The 21,889-nt window shown below is 44.6% G+C and overlaps 1 protein-coding gene across 1 annotated transcript in view; it reads left to right on the forward strand.

Annotated features, from left to right (window-relative positions):
* Window positions 1-21,889, forward strand: part of LOC140409107 (kinesin-like protein KIF24) — a 169,008-nt gene that overhangs the window by 85,493 nt on the left and 61,626 nt on the right. Inside the window, exons 5-9 of the mRNA XM_072497220.1 lie at window positions 5,370-5,585; window positions 12,501-12,588; window positions 14,030-14,151; window positions 16,095-16,200; window positions 17,102-17,173. Coding sequence (XP_072353321.1) covers window positions 5,370-5,585; window positions 12,501-12,588; window positions 14,030-14,151; window positions 16,095-16,200; window positions 17,102-17,173 — 604 coding nt within the window. The remainder of the gene's footprint in view (window positions 1-5,369; window positions 5,586-12,500; window positions 12,589-14,029; window positions 14,152-16,094; window positions 16,201-17,101; window positions 17,174-21,889) is intronic.

Here is a 21,889-nt window from a genome sequence, read left to right on the forward strand (position 1 = left end):
TTCGAGAGGGGGACAACCACAGGCAATTCCTGCACTGACTGCCTGCCCTTTCTGGTGGTCACCCATTTCTCTGCCAGCACCTTGGGTGTGACCACATTTATATAACTGCTATCTATGACGCTTTCCGCCACCTGCATGCTCCTAAGTGCATCCAATTGCTGCTCCAACCGCACCATGCGGTCTGTGAGGAGCTCCAGCTGGGTGCACTTTCTGCAGATGAAGCCATCCGGGACGCTGGAAGCCTCCCGGACCTGCCACATCTCACAGTCAGAGCACTGCACCCCTCTAACTGACATTGCATCAATTAATTAGTAAATTAAAGTTAAAAGTTAAAAATTTTTTTAAAAAAGTTACTGTTAACTTACCTGTTTCCTAGCACTAGATTTCTACTATAAATGTGAAAGCTAAATATAGTACTCTCCGATCTCTGGCTTAGATACCCCTCTAAATTATAATTAAGTAATTATGTTTAATTAGTTACCAATGCTTAATTTTTTTAATTTAGTGTAGATTCCCAACCAGCCACTTGGGTCACAGCTTTTCTGTGATGTCACTTCAGTTTCTCTCTCTCTCCCCCCCCCCCCCCCCACCCCCCCCCCACCCCCACCCCCCCACCCCCACACACACACACACAATTTGAAAAGGTAATAAAAGTAAAAATGAGTAAAAATCACTTACTTACCTTCTGAGGGCCTCAGATATTCTCAGGTTCTCTCCCTGCTGATTAAAAGTTACAGGCCAGAAGAAAGAGAGAGAACAAAACAATAGGGAAATATCACCTTCGCCCACTCTTCACCGAATTACCTCACTGCACCAAATTACCAAGTTTCAAATTCTCACTGTCTGTGTCTCACTCACTCAGGCTGTGTCTCTTTGACCTGGGCAACGCTTACTAAGTGCGCTTTCTGTCTGTCTTTTATGCAGACTTTAGGATGACTCCCACTACTTAAACTTCAAAGAGAAGAATACAATATGTACCTTTGTGCCCCTAAACAGGCCCCAGGTGACTGCCAGATAACTGCCTCTCAGCAATTAGGGTGGGGGCAGCTTCAGCCAACCAGACACTAATCTACATTGCACTTTTAACTGAAAAACAACAGAATTAGATTTATCACTTACCTTTCCTGGTTACCTCACTGCACCAAATTACCAAGTTTCAAATTCTCACTCTGTCTGTGTCTCACTCACTCAGGCTGTGTCTCTTTGACCTGCGCAACGCTTACTAAGTGCGCTTTCTGTCTGTCTTTTATACAGACTTTAGGATGACTCCCACTACTTAAACTTCAAAGAGAAGAATACAATGTGTACCTTTGTGCCCCTAATCAGGCCTCAGGTGACTGCCAGATAACTGCCTCTCAGCAATTAGGGTGGGGGCAGCTTCAGCCAATCAGACACTAATCTACATTGCACTTTTAACTGAAAAACAACAGAATTAGATTTATCACTTACCTTTCCTGGTTACCTCACTGCACCAAATTACCAAGTTTCAAATTCTCACTCTGTCTGTGTCTCACTCACTCAGGCTGTGTCTCTTTGACCTGCGCAACAGCTATCATTCCCTTGCCCCCCCCCCCCTTCTCTCTGGTTCCCCTCTATTGTTCCCTGTCTCCTCCCTCTTCCCTCTTTCCCCCCCTCCCCACTCCTTCTCCTGTGGTTCACCTTTCTTTTCTCTTCAGTTTAGCTGTTGCCCCGCCCCTGGTCTATCCCTCCCTCTCATGCCTTGGCTACTTTCCCCTGGTTGTTGGCTACCTGGCTATTCTCCTGCTTATTCGTTGGCCACAAACAGGTCCCGGAACAGTTGGGTGAATAGCTCCCACATTATGTGGAAGCCGTCGCCTGACCCTCGGATGGCAAATTGGATTTTCTCCATTTGGAGAGATTCTGAGAGGCCGGACAGCCAGTCTGCACCTTTGGTTGGTGCTGCCAACCGCCAACCGAACAGGATTCTACGGCGGGCGATCAGGGAGGCAAAGGCAAGGGCGTCCGCCCTCCTCCCCAGGAATAGATCTGGCTGGTCTGATACCTCGAAGACCTCCACCTCCGGGCATGGCTCCACCCTCACCCTCACCACTTTGGACATTGCCTCAAAGAAGGCTGTCCAGTACCCCGCAAGTCTGGGGCAAGACCACAACATGTGGGTGTGGTTGGCCGGGCCTCCTTGGCACCGTTCACATCTATCCTCCACCTCCGGGAAGAACCTACTCATTCGGGTTCTTGTTAAGTGGGCTCTATGTTCCACTTTTAGTTGCGTCAGGTTGAGCCTTGCGCACGTGGAGGTGGAGTTGACCCAATGCAGTGCTTCGCTCCAGAGTCCCCACCCTATTTCAATCCCCAGGTCTTCCTCCCATTTCTTTCTTGTTGCGTCCAGTACGGTATCGGCCCTTTCTACCAGTCGCTCATACATGTCGCTACAGTTCCCTTTATCTAGGATGTTGTGTTCAGTAACTCTTCCAGTAATGTCTGTCGTGGCGGTTGTGGGTACGTTGTTGACTCCTTTCGTAGGAAGTTTTTGAGTTGCAGGTACCTTAGCTCGTTCCCCCTGGCTAGCTGGAATTTCTCCGTCAGTTTGTCCAGTGTTGCGAACCTGCCGTCCGTCTATAGGTCCCTAACTGTCAGTGTCCTTCTGTCCTGTCCCCACTTTTTGAAGGTGGTGTTAGTCAGCGCTGGTGTTGCAGATCAGAGCTTTGTCTGACATTTTGGTCAGGCCAAATTGCTGCCGTAGTTGGTTCCAGGACTGGAGGGTGGCTATCACCACCGGGCTGCTGGAATGTTTTTTGGGTGGTGATGGGAGAGCCGCTGTGGCGAGGGCCCGGAGGGAGGTCCCCTTATAGGAGGCTTCCTCCGCGCGTACCCACTCGGCTTCTGGCTCCTTGATCCATCCCCTTATTTGCTCGGCTGTCGCCGCCCAGTGGTAGAATTGTAGGTTTGGGAGGGCTAGCCCCCCCTGGATTTTGTTTTTTGTAGGACCTTCTTTGGGATTCTCGCGTTCTTTTTCAGGTGGAGAAGGTAGTCAAGAAGGCCTGCCTTCATTGGCCGGGGCATTGAGTATAAAAATTGGCAAGTCAAGTTGCAGCTGTATAGAACCTTAGTTAGGCCACACTTGGAGTATAGTGTTCACTTCTGGTCGCCACGCTACCAAAAGGGTGTGGAATCTTTAGAGAGGGTGCCGAAGAGATTTACCAGGATGTTGCCTGGTATGGAGGGCATTAGCTATGAGGAGAGGTTGAATAAACTCGGTTTGTTCTCACTGGAACGACGGAGGTTGAGGGGCGACCTGATAGAGATCTACAAAATTATGAGGGGCATAGACAGTGGATAGTCAGAGACTTTTTCCCAGGGTAGAGGGGTCAATTACTAGGGGGCATAGGTTTAAGGTGCGAGGGGCAAGGTTTAGAGGAGATGTACAAGGCAAGTTTTAGAGGAGATGTACAAGGCAAGTTTTTTTACACAGAAGGTAGTGGGTGCCTGGAACTCGCTGCCGGAAGAGGTGGTGGAAGCAGGGACATAAGAACATAAGAACTAGCAGCAGGAGTAGGCCATCTGGCCCCTCGAGCCTGCTCCGCCATTCAATGAGATCATGGCTGATCTTTTGTGGACTCTGCTCCACTTTCCGGCCCGAACACCATAACCCTTAATCCCTTTATTCTTCAAAAATCTATCTATCTTTATCTTAAAAACATTTAATGAAGGAGCCTCAACTGCTTCACTGGGCAAGGAATTCCATAGATTCACAACCCTTTGGGTAAAGAAGTTCCTCCTAAACTCAGTCCTAAATCTACTTCCCCTTATTTTGAGGCTATGCCCCCTAGTTCTGCTTTCACCCGTCAGTGGAAACACCCTGCCCGCATCTATCCCATCTATTCCCTTCATAATTTTATATGTTTCTATAAGATCCCCCCCCCTCATCCTTCTAAATTCCAATGAGTACAGTCCCAGTCTACTCAGCCTCTCATCGTAATCCAACCCCTTCAGCTCTGGGATTAACCTAGTGAATCTCCTCTGCACACCCTCCAGCGCCAGTACGTTCTTTCTCAGGTAAGGAGACCAAAACTGAACACAATAGGGACGATAGTGACGTTTAAGGGGCATCTTGACAAATACATGAATAGGATGGGAATAGAGGGATATGGACCCCGGAAGTGTAGAAGATTTTAGTCTAGACGGGCAGCATGGTCAGCGCAGGCTTGGAGGGCCGAAGGGCCTGTTCCTGTGCTGTACTGTTCTTTGTTCTTGTACTGTATTTGCACAATCATTTTGCACAGAGTTGATATAATTGTATGAAGCACTCCCAAGTAACAGTGTATAACTTTAGTTTAAAATAAAGGGGGCAAATAGCAAAAAACAAAAAGAAATTCTGTTGTGAGCTGCACATGATTTCTCAAATTGGTGCAAAGTATGAAGTTGAAGAATTTCCTATTGCAGGTCAACTTAACTAAATTGTTTTTTCTATGGCCTCCTGGCTGCAGAAATCCTCATTGATAAACTACATAGAATATACCGATCATTGGGCTCACCAGTCTGTGCTGGTTGTTAATATTCCACACAACCTCCCATTCCATTTCATTCACCTCGGTCTTTCAGCATATCTTTCTATTCCCATTTCTCTCACGTGAACCTCTAGTTTCAGTTTGTAACAGATGAGTCAGATTCAGTTAGGCCCAGGGCAGATTTGTCACAAAGTGACAGGTAGTCAGTCACTCAATAAAAGTAAAACTATTAACCGTATGACCTTTGAGAAAATGGTAGGTGGGCTATTAACACATTACACAAAGCTTCTCACCAGTCATATTGGATTGGTATCCAATCAGTTGCTAGCAGGTGGCTTAGCAAAACCATGCCATTAATTTATATAGAACTTTTTAACATAATATATCGTCCCAAGGTATTTCATAGAATGGCAGCAAACAAAATTTAATAAGACTCATGAGGAGATATTGGGACTGACCAAAAACTTGGTCAATGAGGTGGTTTTGAGGAGTGTCTTCTCGGATGAAAGAGAGGCGGACAGCAGGGAGGTTTAAACTGGGAATTCCTTGGCAGCATTAGTCAGTTTATTTTCAGGAGGGAAGTTGCTCCATGTTTGTACCACATGATTACACCAATTTTCAACTCCAGTCATCATTGGGAGTACCTGTACAATTCTTGCATATATTTGTCATCTTCTTTGGGTCATGGATGGGAGAAGAGAATCAACAGATCTTTCGGTAGGTTGATATGCCAGTTGGGGTACTAATCTCTCTAATTGAGGTAAGTTGCATCTGTCTTTATGGGAAAGAGTGTGCAGTCCACATTTAGTAAAGTAAACTCAATCTGTGTGAATTCACATTTTGCATCTTTTTTTTTGTTTTTGCTAATTTTAACACCTTTAGTGGAATGGCAACTTGCTTTGCGTATGGACAGACAGGAGCTGGAAAAACTCATACTATGATTGGAACTAATCAAAATCCAGGACTATATGCACTTGCTGCTGAGGACATCTTCATGCAGCTCAACACACCTGAGCAAGAGGGAGGGCTTTTCATCTGGATAAGCTTTTATGAGATATATTGTGGCCAACTATATGACTTGCTCAATAAGCGAAAAAGGTATGAATATGCAAATACATTTTTTGGGGAAAATGGAAATATTTACACAGTGCTTAGTAAGGATGCAATAATGATAACACTACAATTTTAGGAAAAATGGCATTTGGTATTTCTGATGTTACGTAATACAAAATTGTGTTTTAGAATATGCCCCCTCATAAACATCAAAAGTGGCATATTTCTTTTAAATTCTTTCATGGAATGAGAGCAAGGCCAGCATTTATTGCGCATCCCTAATTATCCATGAGAAGTTGGCGTCGAGCTGCCTTCTTGAACCATTGCAGCCTATCTGGCATCAATGCATCTACAATGTTTGGAAGGGAGTTCCAGGTCTTTGACCCAGTGACAGTGAAGGAATGGTGATCTAGTTCTGGATGGTGAGTGGTTTGGGTGGGAACTTGCAGGTTGTGCTGTTCCCATATGCCTGCTGCCCTTATTTTACTCAGTGGTGGAAGTTGTGGGTTTGGTAGGTGCTGTCATAGGAGGCTTGGTGAATTGTTGCAATGCACTTTGTATGTGGTAAACATGGCTGCCACTGTGTGGTGGAGGGATGGAATATTTAAGGTGGTGGATGGAGTGCCAATTAAGTGGGCTGCTTTCTTCGGGATGGTGATGGGCTTTTGAGTTTTGTTGGAGCTGAACTCGGCAAACCAAATGGACAATATTCCACCACAGTCCTGACTTCTACTTTGTAGATGGTGGACAGGCTTTCCCAACCTCTGACCTGCTCTTATATGGCAGTTCAAAATTGGCTAATATTTTTCAAAATGGACATTGAAAGGTGCCTATATTTATCGTAGATAAATGTGATGCTTTGTAGACAAATGCAATTGTACACTCATCCCTTTGCACGGATCAGAAAAATAAATATAGATGAGGAAAACTGCTCAACCACCTAGTTCACCCTTCCATTCAAAATGACCCCTCCTTTTTACCAAACTGTCTAAGAACTTATTGAATGGCAGAAGATCATCTTTGCCATCCAGTTGGAATATCCTTTCAATTACTAATTTCTCTTTGCGTGAAGAAGTTCTCCTTGAACGTCTCCATGTCATCCTCGAACTGGTTGGTCTGTTTAGGTTTGGTATCAGTTTTGGCAATAAGGAAAGTTTCTACATGCTTAAACTTGGCATGTTTGCTAATTGTTGCTATTTTAGAAACTATATATTGGAAACGGGAGAGGAAATATAATAAAGGTCTCATGGTTTTGAGACAGTTAGCCAAACTCAAAGTAGGTTAAAGGTCAAATGGATCAAGAGTGAATGAAGGATGTACTAATGTCATCACCCAAAATTATTGAAAGAAATCGGAGAAGATAAGAGGCTTAGACCACCGGTTTCCAATATTTATTAAATATGCAAATGATGTAATAGAATTGGCGAGTAGCTGATAGAAGTGAGAGAAGGATAAATCGAACAGCTATAGCCACAGTTAATGTAACGTGGGGAAACTCTTAGAACCTCTTAAAAACAATTAGAAATACATAGAACATAGAAAAATACAGCATAGAACAGGCCCTTCGGCCCACGATGTTGTGCCGAACCTTTGTCCTAGATTAATCATAGATTATCATTGAATTTACAGTGCAGAAGGAGGCCATTTGGCCCATTGAGTCTGCACCGGCTCTTGGAAAGAGCACCCAGGGTCCCAGGTTCGATTCCGGCTTGGGTCACTGTCTGTGCGGAGTCTGCACATCATCCCCGTGTGTGCGTGGGTTTCCTCCGGGTGCTCCGGTTTCCTCCCACAGTCCAAAGATGTGAAGGTTAGGTGGATTGGCCATGATAAATTGCCTTTAGTGTCCAAAATTGCCCTTAGTGTTGGGTGGGGTTACTGGGTTATGGGGATAGGGTGGAGGTGTTGACCTTGGGTAGGGTGCTCTTTCCAAGAGCCGGTGCAGACTCGATGGGCCGAATGGCCTCCTTCTGCACTGTAAATTCTATGATAATCTATGATTCAACTCCCTCATCCAAGTCATTAATGAAAATCACAAACCCAGAACTGATCCCTGCGGTACGCCACTGGTAACTGGGATCCAGGCTGAATATTTGCCATCCACCACCACTCTCTGACTTCTATCGGTTAGCCAGTTTGTTATCCAACTGGCCAAATTTCCCACTATCCCATGCCTCCTTACTTTCTGCAGAAGTCTACCATGGGGAACCTTATCAAATGCCTTCCTAAAATCCATGTACACTACATTCACTGCTTTACCTTCATCCACATGCTTGGTCACCTCCTCAAAGAATTCAATAAGACTTGTAAGGCAAAACCTACCCCTCACAAATCCGTGCTGACTATCCCTAATCAAGCAGTGTCTTTCCAGATGCTCAGAAATCCTATCCTTCAGTACCCTTTCCATGACTTTGCCTACCACCGAAGTATGACTAACTGGCCTGTAATTCCCAGGGTTATCCCTAGTCCCTTTTTTGAACAGGGGCACGACATTCGCCACTCTCCAATCCCCTGGTACCACCCCTATTGACAGTGAGGACGAAAAGATCATTGCCAACGGCTCTGCAATTTCATCTCTTGCTTCCCATAGAATCCTTGGATATATCCCGTCAGGCCCGGGGGACTTGTCTATCCTCAAGTTTTTCAAAATGCCCAACACATCTTCCTTCCTAACAAGTATTTCCTCAAGCTTACCAATCTGCTTCACACTGTCCTCTCCAACAATATGACCCCACTCATTTGTAAATACTGAAGAAAAGTACTCGTTCAAGACCTCTCCTATCTCTTCAGACTCAATACACAATCTCCCGCTACTGTCCTTGATCGGACCTACCCTCGCTCTAGTCATTCTCATATTTCTCACATATGTGTAAAAGGCCTTGGGGTTTTCCTTGATCCTACCCGCCAAAGATTGTTCATGCCCTCTCTTAGCTCTCCTAATCCCTTTCTTCAGTTCCCTCCTGGCTATCTTGTATCCCTCCAACGCCCTGTCTGAACCTTGTTTCCTCAGCCTTACATAAGTCTCCTTTTTCCTCTTAACAAGACATTCAACCTCTCTTGTCAACCATGGTTCCCTCACTCGACCATCTCTTCCCTGCCTGACAGGGACATACATATCAAGGACACGTAGTACCTGTTCCTTGAACAAGTTCCACATTTCACTTGTGTCCTTCCCTGACAGCCTTTGTTCCCAACTTATGCACTTCAATTCTTGTCTGACAACATCGTATTTACCCTTCCCCCAATTGTAAACCTTGCCCTGTTGCACGCACCTATCCCTCTCCATTACTAAAGTGAAAGTCACAGAATTGTGGTCACTATCTCCAAAATGCTCCCCCACTAACAAATCTATCACTTGCCCTGGTTCATTACCAAGTACCAAATCCAATATGGCCCCTCCTCAGGTCGGACAATCTACATACTGTGTTAGAAAAGCTTCCTGGACACACTGCACAAACACCACCCCATCCAAACTATTTGATCTAAAGAGTTTCCACTCAATGTTTGGGAAGTTAAAGTCACCCATGACTACTACCCTGTGACTTCTGCACCTTTCCAAAATCTGTTTCCCAATCTGTTCCTCCACATCTCTGTTATTATTGGGGGGCCTATAGAAAACTCCTAACAAGGTGACTGCTCCTTTCCTATTTCTGACTTCAACCCATACTACCTCAGTAGGCTGATACTCCTCGAACTGCCTTTCTGCAGCTGTTATACTATCTCTAATTAACAATGCCACCCCCCACCTCTTTTACCACCCTCCCTAATCTTATTGAAACATCTATAACCAGGGACCTGCAACAACCATTTTTGCCCCTCTTCTATCCAGGTTTCCGTGATGGCCACCACATCGTAGTCCCAAGTACCGATCCATGCCTTAAATTCACCCACCTTATTCCTGATGCTTCTTGCGTTGAAGTATACACACTTCAACCCATCTCCGTGCCTGCAAGTACTCTCCTTTGTCAGTGTTCCCTTCCCCACTGCCTCATTACATGCTTTGGCATCCTGAATATCAGCTACTTTAGTTGCTGGACTACAAATCCGGTTCCCATTCCCCTGCCAAATTAGTTTAAACCCTCCCGAAGAGTACTAGAAAACCTCCCTCCCAGGATATTGGTGCCCCTCTGGTTCAGATGCAACCCGTCCTGCTTGTACAGGTCCCACCTTCCCCAGAATGCGCTCCAATTATCCAAATACCTGAAGCCCTCCCTCCTACACCATTCCTGCAGCCACGTGTTCAGCTGCACTCTCTCCCTATTCCTAGCCTTACTATCACGTGGCACCGGCAACAAACCAGAGATGACAACTCTGTCTGTCCTGGCTTTTAACTTCCAGCCTAACTCCCTAAACTCGTTTATTACCTCCACACCACTTTTCCTACCTACGTCGTTGGTACCAATGTGCACCACGACTTCTGGCTGCTCCCCCTCCCCCTTAAGGATCCTGAAGACATGATCCGAGACATCCCTGGCCCTGGCACCTGGGAGGCAACATACCTTCCGGGAGTCTCGCTCGCGACCACAGAATCTCCTATCTATTCCCCTAACCATTGAATCTCCTACAGCTATTGCTTTTCTATTCTCCCCCCTTCCCTTCTGAGCCCCAGAGCCAGACTCAGTGCCAGAGACCTGGCCGCTAGGGCCTTCCCCCTGTAGGTCATACCCCCAACAGCATCCAAAACGGTATACTTGTGTTGAAGGGGAACGGCCACGAGGGATCCCTGCACTTTCTGCCTGTTTGTTTTTTCCCCCTGACTGTAACCCAGCTATTCTTGTCCTGTACCTTGGGTGTGGTTACCTCCCTGTAACTCTTGTCTATCACCTCCTCTGCCTCCCGGATGATCCGAAGTTCATCCAGCTTCAGCTCCAATTCCCTAACGCGGTCTTTGAGGAGCTGGAGTTGGGTGCACTTCCCGCAGGTATAGTCAGCGGGGACACCGGTGGTATCCCTCACCACCCACATCCTACAGGTGGAGCATGCAACTGGCCTAGCCTCCATCCCCTCTTACCTTACAGAATATAGCTGCCCTGTGGACCGACTGGACCTTCGCCCTCCGACTCTGCTCCCAGTCAGCTGCACTCTCTGTAAACTCCTGGCTCTCTTCTCACTCTTTGCGGAAATGTCGGAAACAAAATGAAAGGAGCACCTTACTCCCTCCTCACCTAACTCCCTCAGTCACCAAACTCTCACTATAGCACTCAAATGCACCAAATTCAGCACTCCCTCAGTCACTAAACTCTTACTATAGCACTCAAATGCACCAAATTCAGCACTCAAATGCACCAAATTCAGCACTCCCTCAGTCACTAAACTCTTACTATAGCATTCAAATGCACCAAATTCAGCACTCAGTGCAAACAAAGTCTGCACTGTAGGGGATCACTTTTATACTGTGAATCTAGCCTCTGAAAATTGGCCTAATCCAATTAACTAATTAACAAGCTCCAGCTGCAAGTGCCTACAAGTAGAAGCTTTGTTTAAAGTTAATTGAAAATTCACCTTCTTCTAAACCAAACAGCAACTTTTAAGTTAATTAACTAAATAAAAGAAAGGCTAGACTTTAGATAAAAATGAAGCCTTATACTCCCTCAGTCACCAAACTCTCGCTATAGCACTCAAATGCACCAAATTCAGCACTCAGTGCAAACATGTGGTGGGATCTTCTGGCCCTTGCCCAATGGGATCTTCCAGTCCCGCCAAAGGCAGCTCCTCAGCGGTGGGACGGGTGAGCCATGCAAAAGCCATAGGTTTTGTTGGGACCGGAAGATCCCTCCGGCAGCCAATGGCAAGCCGCCTCAGCCACCGGAAAACATGGTGGGGGGCTCAATCAACAACAGGATTTATTATAGATAAGTGATGCTTGACTAACTTGCTAGTTTTTGAAGAAGTGACTTGATCGATAAAAGAATGCAATTTAGCCACATCAAGTTCTTTTAAGAAATGAGGATATACGATAGATGTGATTTACATTAAATTTTGGAAGGTCTTTATTTAGATGCCACTTAAGAAACACATTACAACGGTAATGTGGAGTCAGAAATCAGGTGAATGAATGGATTTAAAGTTGGATACAAATGAGAAGATACGTTTTTCACACTGACAAAACGTGAGAAATAACCTATCCTGCAATTACTGTTGTTTTCAATTACACTTAATTATTTGGATAGAAATTGGAGGAATTTTGTTGAAATAATGTGGCAGACTATACCAAAGTACAGGAAGATATAAACAGGCTTACAAAGTGGGTGGATAAATGGTCAGTGAGATTCAGCATAGCGAATTGTTAAGTGTTAGAAGAAGAACACTTTTTTTCTTTGGAGAGTTTTTTTTAGGAGAAATCCTTTTTATACAATAGTTGTAATAGACGGCTGATCTGATATCACCAATCTTCTCAATCGTCCAATGTTAAAATTAATCCCTTTTGAGGTCAGAGACCAATACATGTTTTAAAAAAAGAATGCTAAATATTTGAGGCAGAGAAATATGGATGGCTCTGGGCAGAGAGCAGAGCAGTGAGGTAAATTTTGATTGTTCCAGCAAAGAGACAGTGAAAATATGATGGGCTGATTGGTCTCCTTCTGTGCTCTAAACTTCTTTGTTTGGTATCATTCATTTTAAAAAAACTTTAACGTTACGAGTTAAACTGCTTATTTAAAAACAATTTTGCAGTTTGATTTTGAGGGGGGACTCTTGTATTTACCCATTTCATTGTACTTCACACTTTTGATCCCAATCAGTGTACTAATTTGTGTAGCAGAATATCTTCAACAATCAGTAATACGATGCAATAGAAGGTTTCCTCTTTACACTCTGTGCAACATAATTACAAATGTATCTAAACAACTTCGTACTTTTTTATAGTAGTACCTGTTGAATATTGTTTGTTTGCATTTAATTTTGAAGTAAGTGAACCGTGTTCCTTAGTTGTGTATTTATGACTTCTCATATTCTCATTTCTAGGCTATTTGCCAGGGAAGATTGTAACCATACAGTGCAAATTGTGGGACTGCGTGAAATTCAAGTGGATGGAGTACAGTCTTTGTTAGAGGTAATTAAAAATAAGCAACAGTTTTTGAAAATCTTATGGTCCAATATTAACTTTACAATGTTTGTCCCCAAAGTGCCCTGTGTTACACAGTGAGGCAGGCCAGCCAATTTTTATTCCCCTGGATGAAGTGGAACAAAAATAATGACTTGCATTTTATTTAGAACCTTGTGCAATTTCAAGATGTCCCAGTGGGATTTGCAGTTAAGAAATACTTTCGTAGGGCGGACTTCCGTCATCTGGAGCTAAGACCCGTGACAGGGATGGGGAGTGTTTCCTGTTGCGAAGGCCAGTGGAAAACCATGCCAAATCGTCTGGCCCTGCCCTCATACTAATTATGCATTTGGGGGTTTAGCGATGTATTCCTGGGCGGAGTGGGATTGATTGTGCATGTCCCACTGCCATATCTGGGTGCTATGTTTAAAAGGTGTCCCAACATTGCTGACCCACTGCGGAAGAACGAAGATGGATCTCCAGGAACACGCTGAGGCTGGAAGATGGACCTCTTCAATCACACTGAAGCTGGAAGATCCATCTGATAGTTTCCACCCCACCCACTGCTCTAGCAAGTGACAAATTTCAGTTAGGACTTCCTTAATGAAGTTCAGGTGCCTGAAACATTGTCTCTCCATGAGATGCAGGTACAAAAATTGTTCTCTTAAGAGCCTGAATGGACGTGTTCTCCTTTTGACAGCCTCCTCTTCCAGAAGTTTGTCCTGATCTGCATGACCTCTGTTTTCCAGAATGCCTACGAGTGCAACCTGCCTGGGAGCAATTGGTTTATCCGGAATCCTGAGTCAGCAAATACTCCTTGAGCATGTGCCACACTATTCCCTGCAGATTGTTTGCAATTTTAATCTATAATAGAAAGCACTAAACACTTATAGAATTGAAGCAACAGGCAGATTAAATAAACCAAAAATAGTTGATCATCCCTTAAGTAGCGCTGGTAGAGAGTCTTTTTGCTGTTGAGCTCATGTTCAGCTGTGCAAGGGGACGTTAGCTGGAATGTTGGATGCCAAAATGGTACTGCTGGTGTCAAATTGACTTTGCACATTGGTTGACATCATGATCTATCTATTCTACATACTTCTGGTGACTGTTCACTGCACACATACTCATGTCTTCACTAATATGATGTCTGGCATCACTTGCCCCATAAGTCTGCGGATGCATCACAAAAATTATTTAGCAAGTCTACAATTACTCATAGCACCCCAAATAAATGATTATAATTTCATACTCTAAAGCTCTAACCACTTTAAACAAAAATCTAATCAGTAAACTAAATACTTACACTGACAATAATAACTATGAAAAGCATTAACATTAAGCTAAATACTCATATTTAACTTATCCCTGCATGTGATATAATTTGAATCTAAACAACATGTATAAAGTAAATTCTTTGATTTTTTTTAGCTTGTTTTGGATCTCCTTTCAGGTGATTTCTATGGGTGGTAAAGCACGAAGTACAGGTGCTTCTGGGATAAACACAGACTCCTCGCGTTCACATGCTATCATTCAAATCCAGCTTAAAAACCTAGATGATGCAATTGTTGGAAGGTAAAATATTGTTATTTGCATTTCACCTAATTAAAAAAAATCTGAAGTTGTAAAATACTAGTTTGTAGCAAATACATGAATTTTGTATTTTAATATCAGACAAATAATTTATTTCCTTGATTCACAATATTGGAAATGTGAATATTAACATTATTTTTATTTATTTATTCCGATATGGGATTTGCTGACCAGGCTGGCATTTATTGTCCATTCTCAATTGCCCTTGAAAAGATAGTAGGGAGCTCAAAGAAATGAGTGATTTACAAGACCATTTCAAAAGCCAGTTAAGAGTCAGCAATATTGCTGTGGGTCTGGTCGCATGTAGATCAGCCTCCTTAATGGTGTCGTAATGGTATTGTCACTGGACTAGTAATCTAGAGGTCCAGGATAATGTTCTGGGGACCTGGATTCGAATCCTACCATGGCAAGCAAATGGTAAAATTTGAAGTAAAAGTCCAATGATGACCATCGCCAATTGTCATCTGGTTCACTAATGTCCTTTAGGGAAGGAAGTCTGGGTCCTTACCTGGTCTGCCCTACATCTGACTCCAGACCCACAGCTGTGTGGTTGATTCTTAAATGCCCTCTGAGATGGTCTAGCAAGCCACTCAGCTCAAGCCACTCGGTTTAAGGGCTGGCTCAATAAACAATAAATGCTGGCCCAGCATGCGATGCCCACAAGCAATGAATGATAAAAAAAGTGCATTAGTGAACCAGATTGTGTTTTATGGTAATCCAATAATTTCATTATCATTATGCATCTATTTAATTAATTGAGTTTAATTTTCCCACTTGCAGTGTTGAATTCCTGGATTACTGGTGACTACATAACTATGCTACTATGCCCAGAACACCTTTCTGCAAACTGTAAAGTTGATGGTGTTGGTTAGGATAATGGGAGCACATTATTGTGAGCTAATGGTACTTGAACTCAGCAAGATTCACTATATTTTATATGCACGGTAATGATGGAACATGCTATCAGTAGACCATGATATTGGAAAGATACGATCTATTGCTATTGGTTTGGTAATGTTTTGGCACTAGAATAGTACCCAGAGGTTTAGATTGCAAGTCCCACATTTGTAATATTTGATTCAATGAAACTGATAATTTGTGGTCTAGCATTATTTAAATTAGAAATTCAACTTGATTGTCCAAAAACCCAATCAATAATTTGTTCATTGATGTCCTTCAGGTAAAGGGTCTTGCTTCCCCAAGCTATGATTACATGTAACGACAGTTACATTTGTTATGTTTGAGTTGCATCTGAAATGCCTAACAAGCCACCTGGTTGGACAAATCATAGAATTTACATCGAGTCTACACCGGCCCCTGAAAGAGTACCCTACCCAAGCCCACATCACCCAATCCCCGTAACCCAATAACCCCACCTAACGTTTGGATACTACGGGGCAATTTAGTGTGACCAATCCACCTAACCTGCACATCTTTGGACTGTGGGAGGAAACCAGATCGCTTGGAAGAAACCCACGCAGACACTGGGAAATCGTGCAGACTCCACACAAACAATGACCCAAGCCAGGAATCGAACCAGGGTCCCTGGGGCTGTGAAGCAACAGTGCTAACCACTGTGCTACCGTGCCACCTCAAATAAGAGGGGCAAGTACGCACATCCCAATAACAAGCAGTTAAAAACAATTCAGTAAAACATTGGTCTTAATAATAATAATAATCACTTATTGTCACAAGTAGGCTTCAATGAAGTTACTGTGAAAAGCCCCTAGTCACCACATTCCAGTGCCTGTTCAGTGAGGCTGGTACAGGAATTGAACCCGTGCTGCTGCCATGTTCTGCATTACAAGCCAGCTATTTAGCTCAGTGTGCTAAACCAGCCCCTGTTCACCACAAACTAGGAATTCTTTTCTGTTCATGTTCACAAACAAATATAACTTCAGGTCTAATACTGATTCTCTGCGCAGGATTTCTTTCATTGACCTGGCTGGGAGCGAGAGAGCTGCTGATGCCAGGGATTCCGACAAGCAAACTAAAATAGAAGGAGCGGAAATAAATCAGAGTCTCTTGGCCGTAAGTAGTTTGTGCAGATGAACATTACTAGACTATTTAAAAAAATTAAGAAGTGCAATTGGCCAGGAGATGGACTCTATTAACGCGCTACACTGTGTAATAGTGTAATACAGATTATGCCGTAGAGATGACTGGCTTTCATCCAAGAGTCTTAGTATGAGGGGCAGCACGGTGGCGCAGTGGGTTAGCCCTGCAGCCTCACAGCGCCGAGGTCCCAGGTTCGATCCCGGCTCTGGGTCACTGTCTTGTGGAGTTTGCACATTCTCCCCGTGTTTGCGTGGGTTTCGCCCCCACAACCCAAAGATGTGCAGGCTAGGTGGATTGGCCACGCTAAATTGCCCCTTAATTGGAAAAAATGAATTGGGTACTCTAAATTTTTTTTTTAAAGGAAAACAAGAGTCTTAGTATGAGACCATTTTGTATTTATCTATCAGCCTCATTTCAACCCACCAGCTGCCTGTCTTTGGACAGGTAGAAATTACAGAACCTGGGGGTTAGCAAATCTAAAGTAGATTTACGGGGTGGGCATAATTCAAGGCCCTAATGTGGATGGGAACCAGAGCGGTGCCTGGGCAGCAGAGATTAGACATTCTATGTGGTACTTGGAAGATTTACAATACCTTATTAACTGCAAAGCCTTGAGATTTGTCATGAAGAAGTTTGTTAGTCAAAGCTGTGTCCTGACTAAACCAGAATAACTGCAATTATTCAATGGAAAAGTTGGGGGCGGTGGAATGGTTGTTTCCTAGGTAATTTAGGTTGAGAAATAGTGAAATAATACTTTTAATTCACTTGGGAGGAAGATGACCCGGACATGAAATCAATGTGATATTTCACTTGTATCAAAGTGTGTACCACGTATTCAACAACAACATTGTGCTTGTTTTACTTCCTTTTCTAGCTCAAAGAGTGTATTCGAGCTTTGGACCAGGAGCAACCTCACACACCCTTTAGGCAAAGCAAGCTTACGCTGGTAAATTGTTTGTTTGCAAATAAATCTTTACACAATTATTTCTCTTCATGAAATTTAGCATTGTACACCAGTTAGCATTTTTTTAAAAGGACTGAAACTTTCATCAGTGACTCCAATCCCGTGTTTTTGGAAGCCTTTCACAATTTATTTACACCTGCAATAATTCTATGCTTTCACATAGCAAACAGCAATCCTCATGGCTATCATTTTGAGAACTTCAGCTGCAAGAAGTGCTGGAGAAATCTTCTGAAGGCCATTTTGAGGTGGTACGTTCAGCAGTGGTAGACAAAAAATGATCTAAGAGTAAAACTTTGTATGATGGAAATGCACATCAGGAATTCAAGTGTGGAGACCAGTGCATAAAGTGTAATTGATGGCTAGGACTCTGGAGTACTGACCTCTAAGCCTAAATTCCTGTTTTGTGTGTGCTTCACGCTTAAAGCTACAGTGAGTAGGAACTTCTGGGTGGAATTTCTTGTTCCAGAGACCAAATGCGGTGACGGGAGGGAAAGTTGACGCAATTCCAGCTGGGCACCTTGGTGGGTTGTCGCATGTTTTTTTTTGTCAGCTCATTATTTATGCATCAATGAGGAGCTTGTCGAATCTTGTAGTGGGTGGGCGGGCTAGGATTTGCCCGCCCTGTTATCATAACATGTGGTTGAAGGTCTGGGTGCCACATTTAACTGACACCCATATAGACATTCACATTCTGAAGCCCAGGACTGTGCCAAGTGAAACTGTGGCCCCAAGAAGAAACAAGTCCTCTACCCCCAAGTTCAGCGACAATTCCCTGGAGAGGCTCCACCAGGCAGTCCAGGACCAGTGGGATGCACTCTATCCCAGAGATGTTAGCAGGAGGTGCATCAATCTGACCTCGCTGGCTTGGGAGGAGGTCACCAAGTGGGTCAGCCACAAAAGAGGACTATATGGGCGGCATGATGGCACAGTGGTAGCACTGCTGCCTCACAGGGACCCGGGTTCAATTCTGGCCTCGGGTGACTGCCTGAGTGGAGTTAGTACATTCTCCCTGTGTCTGAGTGGGTTTCGTCCGGGTACTCGATTTCTTCTCACAGTCCAAAGATGTGTAGGTTAAGTGAACTGGCAATGCAAAATTGTCCCTCAATAATAATCTTTAGTGTCAAAAGTAGGCTTATATTAACACTGCAATGAAGTTACTGTGAAAATCCTCTCGTCGCCACATTCCGGCGCCTGTTCGGGTTCATCGAGGGAGAATTCAGAATGTCCAATTCACCTAACAAGCACGTCTTTCGGGACTTGTGGGAGGAAACCAGCCAGGGATGTGCAGGTTAGGTTATGGGATTATGGGGATAGGGCAAGGTGGACACTAGTAAATGGACAGAGTGTTCATTAGATGGGTCAGTGCAGACCTGATAGGCTGCATGGCCTCTTTCTTAACTGTAGCACTTCTATGATTCTGCAGTGCCAAAAAGGATGAATTATCTAATTTGTTCCCCCAGGTAAGTCAACCATCTCATCAACGCCAAACTCACACTCCCATAAGATATTTGAAGGGTTATAATCCACAGGAATCTCACGAAGGGCCATCATCACTGATTGTCTCACAGATGCTTTAACAGCGTCATCTCATCCTGCACAAGCCACGTCTTCAACCTTTACTGGGGAGCACTCAGCACAAATGTATGCTTATGATCTGCTGTTTCATCATGGTGCTCACAGTCTGATTTTATGTAGGACTAGATCACCCACAACAAGAGGGAGAAATCCCAGACCAGAGCATGGATGCCTTGTTTGGGCCACTCACCCACTATGAGGAGCAGGCTGCAGAACTGGCAGGAGAGGTCCAGAGTCGTTCCTGGGCAGAAGGTGAGATCAGTATCTCCTGACGAGCCAGTGAATGCCCTTACAGAAGTCATCAGCCACCTATAGAAAATGACTGAGTGTGTCCTTTAATGTAGGTGACTGTAGCCAATCACTCTCTCCACTTTCTGTTATAGCCACTAGCGAGAAAAGGCAGAGGAACGCCATCACCAACAAGCCTATCAGCCCCATCCACAGAGCATCTTGGATAGGAGGCTGAGGATACATATGTGGAACACTCATCACTGCATTCACCTGCACCCTCCACCAGCGCAGAGACATATACTCCGGTGGGACCTAGTTCTGGATCAAGCTATCTAGTGAGCATGGCACAGAAACGGATCCACAGAGGTTGGAGGCAATGACAGCCAAGGTCTCCGATAATCTGACGACTGCTGGAGACCAGACCGCCACTGAGACCAAGTCTGATCATGAGCCTCTGGAATCGGCCCTCATGGAAATGTCGGAGCTCCAAAAGCCGGCATGGGAACAGCAGATGGTGTTGTCTAAGGCCATTAGCAGATTAGGTGGCAGGATCATAGAATCATAGAATTTACAGTGCAGAAGGAGGCCATTCGGCCCATCGAGTCTGCACTGGCCCTTACAAAGATCACCCTACTCAAGACCATGTCTCTACCCTATCCCAGTAACCCCCACTTAATCTTTTTTGGACACTAAGGGCAATTTAGCATGGCCAATCCACCTAACCCGCACATCTTTGGACTATGGGAGGAAACCAGAGCACCCGTAGGAAACCAACGCAGACACGGGAAGAACGTGCAGACTCTGCACAGACAGTGACCAAGCCGGGAATCGAACCTGGGACCTTGGAGCTGTGAAGCAATTGTGCTACCCACTATGCTACCGTGCTGCCCCGTGGATGGAGGGTCCATGCACGTTTCTGTCTGATGTTGTGACTCCGGCATGCGAGTGCATGAAGGGTGGTATCCGCCATGGGATCCTGGTCCAACAGTTTCTGCCAAATACACACTTGGATCTGCACTCCATCGCTGTAGCCATGATTGGGATTCATCAGTGGCTAGACGAAACAGGGCACCTCGACCGCCCTCCAGGTGCCCCTTCTCCTCAAAGTCAGGCAGGGGCTCCTGGGCACCCACAGAGAGGAGGAGGGGCTCCTGGGTACCCACAGAGAGGAGGAGTGTCAGCCTACACCAAGGGGCCTCCTCACAGGATGTTCCAAGAGTGTCCAGTCACTCCAAATCCTCTCTGCCTGTGACCTCATCCAGAGCAGGAGACCCATTGCTGATTGGTGCCCTCTAGGCCTTGGGCCTCCAGAGCTTAATCGCCAAGGTTAGCTCAGACAACAGGGAATAGTAGCTAGTAGGCTGCCATCAATGCTGCCAGGAATGTTGGGGATCCATCTAGATGTAGTTGTAGGATAAGAAAAATGAATAAGTACTGAGAGCACAACGGTGGAATGGGTGTTCAGTCACTGTATGTATTTGCACATATGTAAATATGCCTAGGTAGCGAATGGCTCTTACATGTGATGCAATGTTCCTCAGGCGTCCAAGTGACCCCTCTCCTCCAATATCTCCTATTGACTTCCTTGGGTCTTTGTTGTCATGCTTAATCACAGCTCAGTCAGTAAGTAGCCTTTATGTCCACATAAGCAACACAAACAAAGCTAGTTCCTATACGAACATGGTGGTTGGACAATGCATATGTAAGCTTTGTGTTAGAGGGCCATATAATGTGGGTAAATGGGTATACACCTTGGAAGGTTTTTTATTATCCTGACGTAGCTGCACGGAAGTCTGTTCTCTGTGTGCATAATTGATACTTATTGCGACCTGCCTTCGAGTTACTCCAAACAAGTGCAATTTTCAGTGACCTTCATGTAATTACTGTCCGGTTTGGGTTACCGTTTAAATTATTGTCGAGGAACATTGCCTTTTCTGTCGGCCTGCAGCGTTAACTCATAACCGCGTTTGCATATAAACATTAACGATATTAGTTCCCCCTCGCCACATGTATGATGCAGAGCAATGAACCTAATTTGCACTTGTTGACTCTTGCAATGTCTGCTAGATGCCCATGAGTGTGATGTTATAAATGTGTGTCGAGCCTCATGTTGCGGTCTATGAGAATGCTGGTTTGCAACTCAAGGTCTAGCTACATAGCTTGACGGCATCCCTTGGCTGGCTCTCATACGGGCAACCTATGTGGTTCTCTCATCATAACAGTGCCATTAATGTTTTAAGCTTGCACGTACATATTGCTATCTGGTAGAGTGAATTCTTGAAGGACTAATGGCATACGAGTAAAGCTCCTGCACATTTAATGATGGTCCTGCTAAAGCATTCTCTGTGCACACAAAAGTAACCTGACTCGCAGGCACATTCTGAGGCTATAGAATGACTGATGACAGCATCCTAAACAGAATGTCTTCTGGTGGCTGAATATTATTTATGCGTAAAAGATGGCCGTTGCAGAGATGCAGCTGTCTAGATTTAGATCAGTTCTCAGAAAGTCAAGTGATAACCTGTTACTGATGATTGTTCTCCTTGAGTTGCCTTGCAACATTTCAGGCAAACAGCCGTGAGTGCATTGATGATTGCAGTGGTGTTCCTTCCCCTTGGACGCTGCCATAGTCAAATATTGACGCAATGCTTGAAAGGACAGCACCATGTCTACTTGCTGCAGATTGGGCACTGGTGGAGTTCTTAGCCCATTAAAGAGCAGCCACATGCTTCATAGACTGCCGAGGGTGAGGCCATTGTTATGTACGATTGTGACCTACACATTCTGAGATTTATGTCCTTCATTGAGATGTTGAGGACTACAAGAAGGTCTTGATGTCTTCCTTGCAGCGAAGAGACAGGTGAAGTGCTCTTGCGTGAGATCAGATCCTGG

This window comes from Scyliorhinus torazame, chromosome 3 (genome assembly GCF_047496885.1).
Source record: "Scyliorhinus torazame isolate Kashiwa2021f chromosome 3, sScyTor2.1, whole genome shotgun sequence".
In the NCBI taxonomy this organism is placed as follows: domain Eukaryota; kingdom Metazoa; phylum Chordata; class Chondrichthyes; order Carcharhiniformes; family Scyliorhinidae; genus Scyliorhinus; species Scyliorhinus torazame.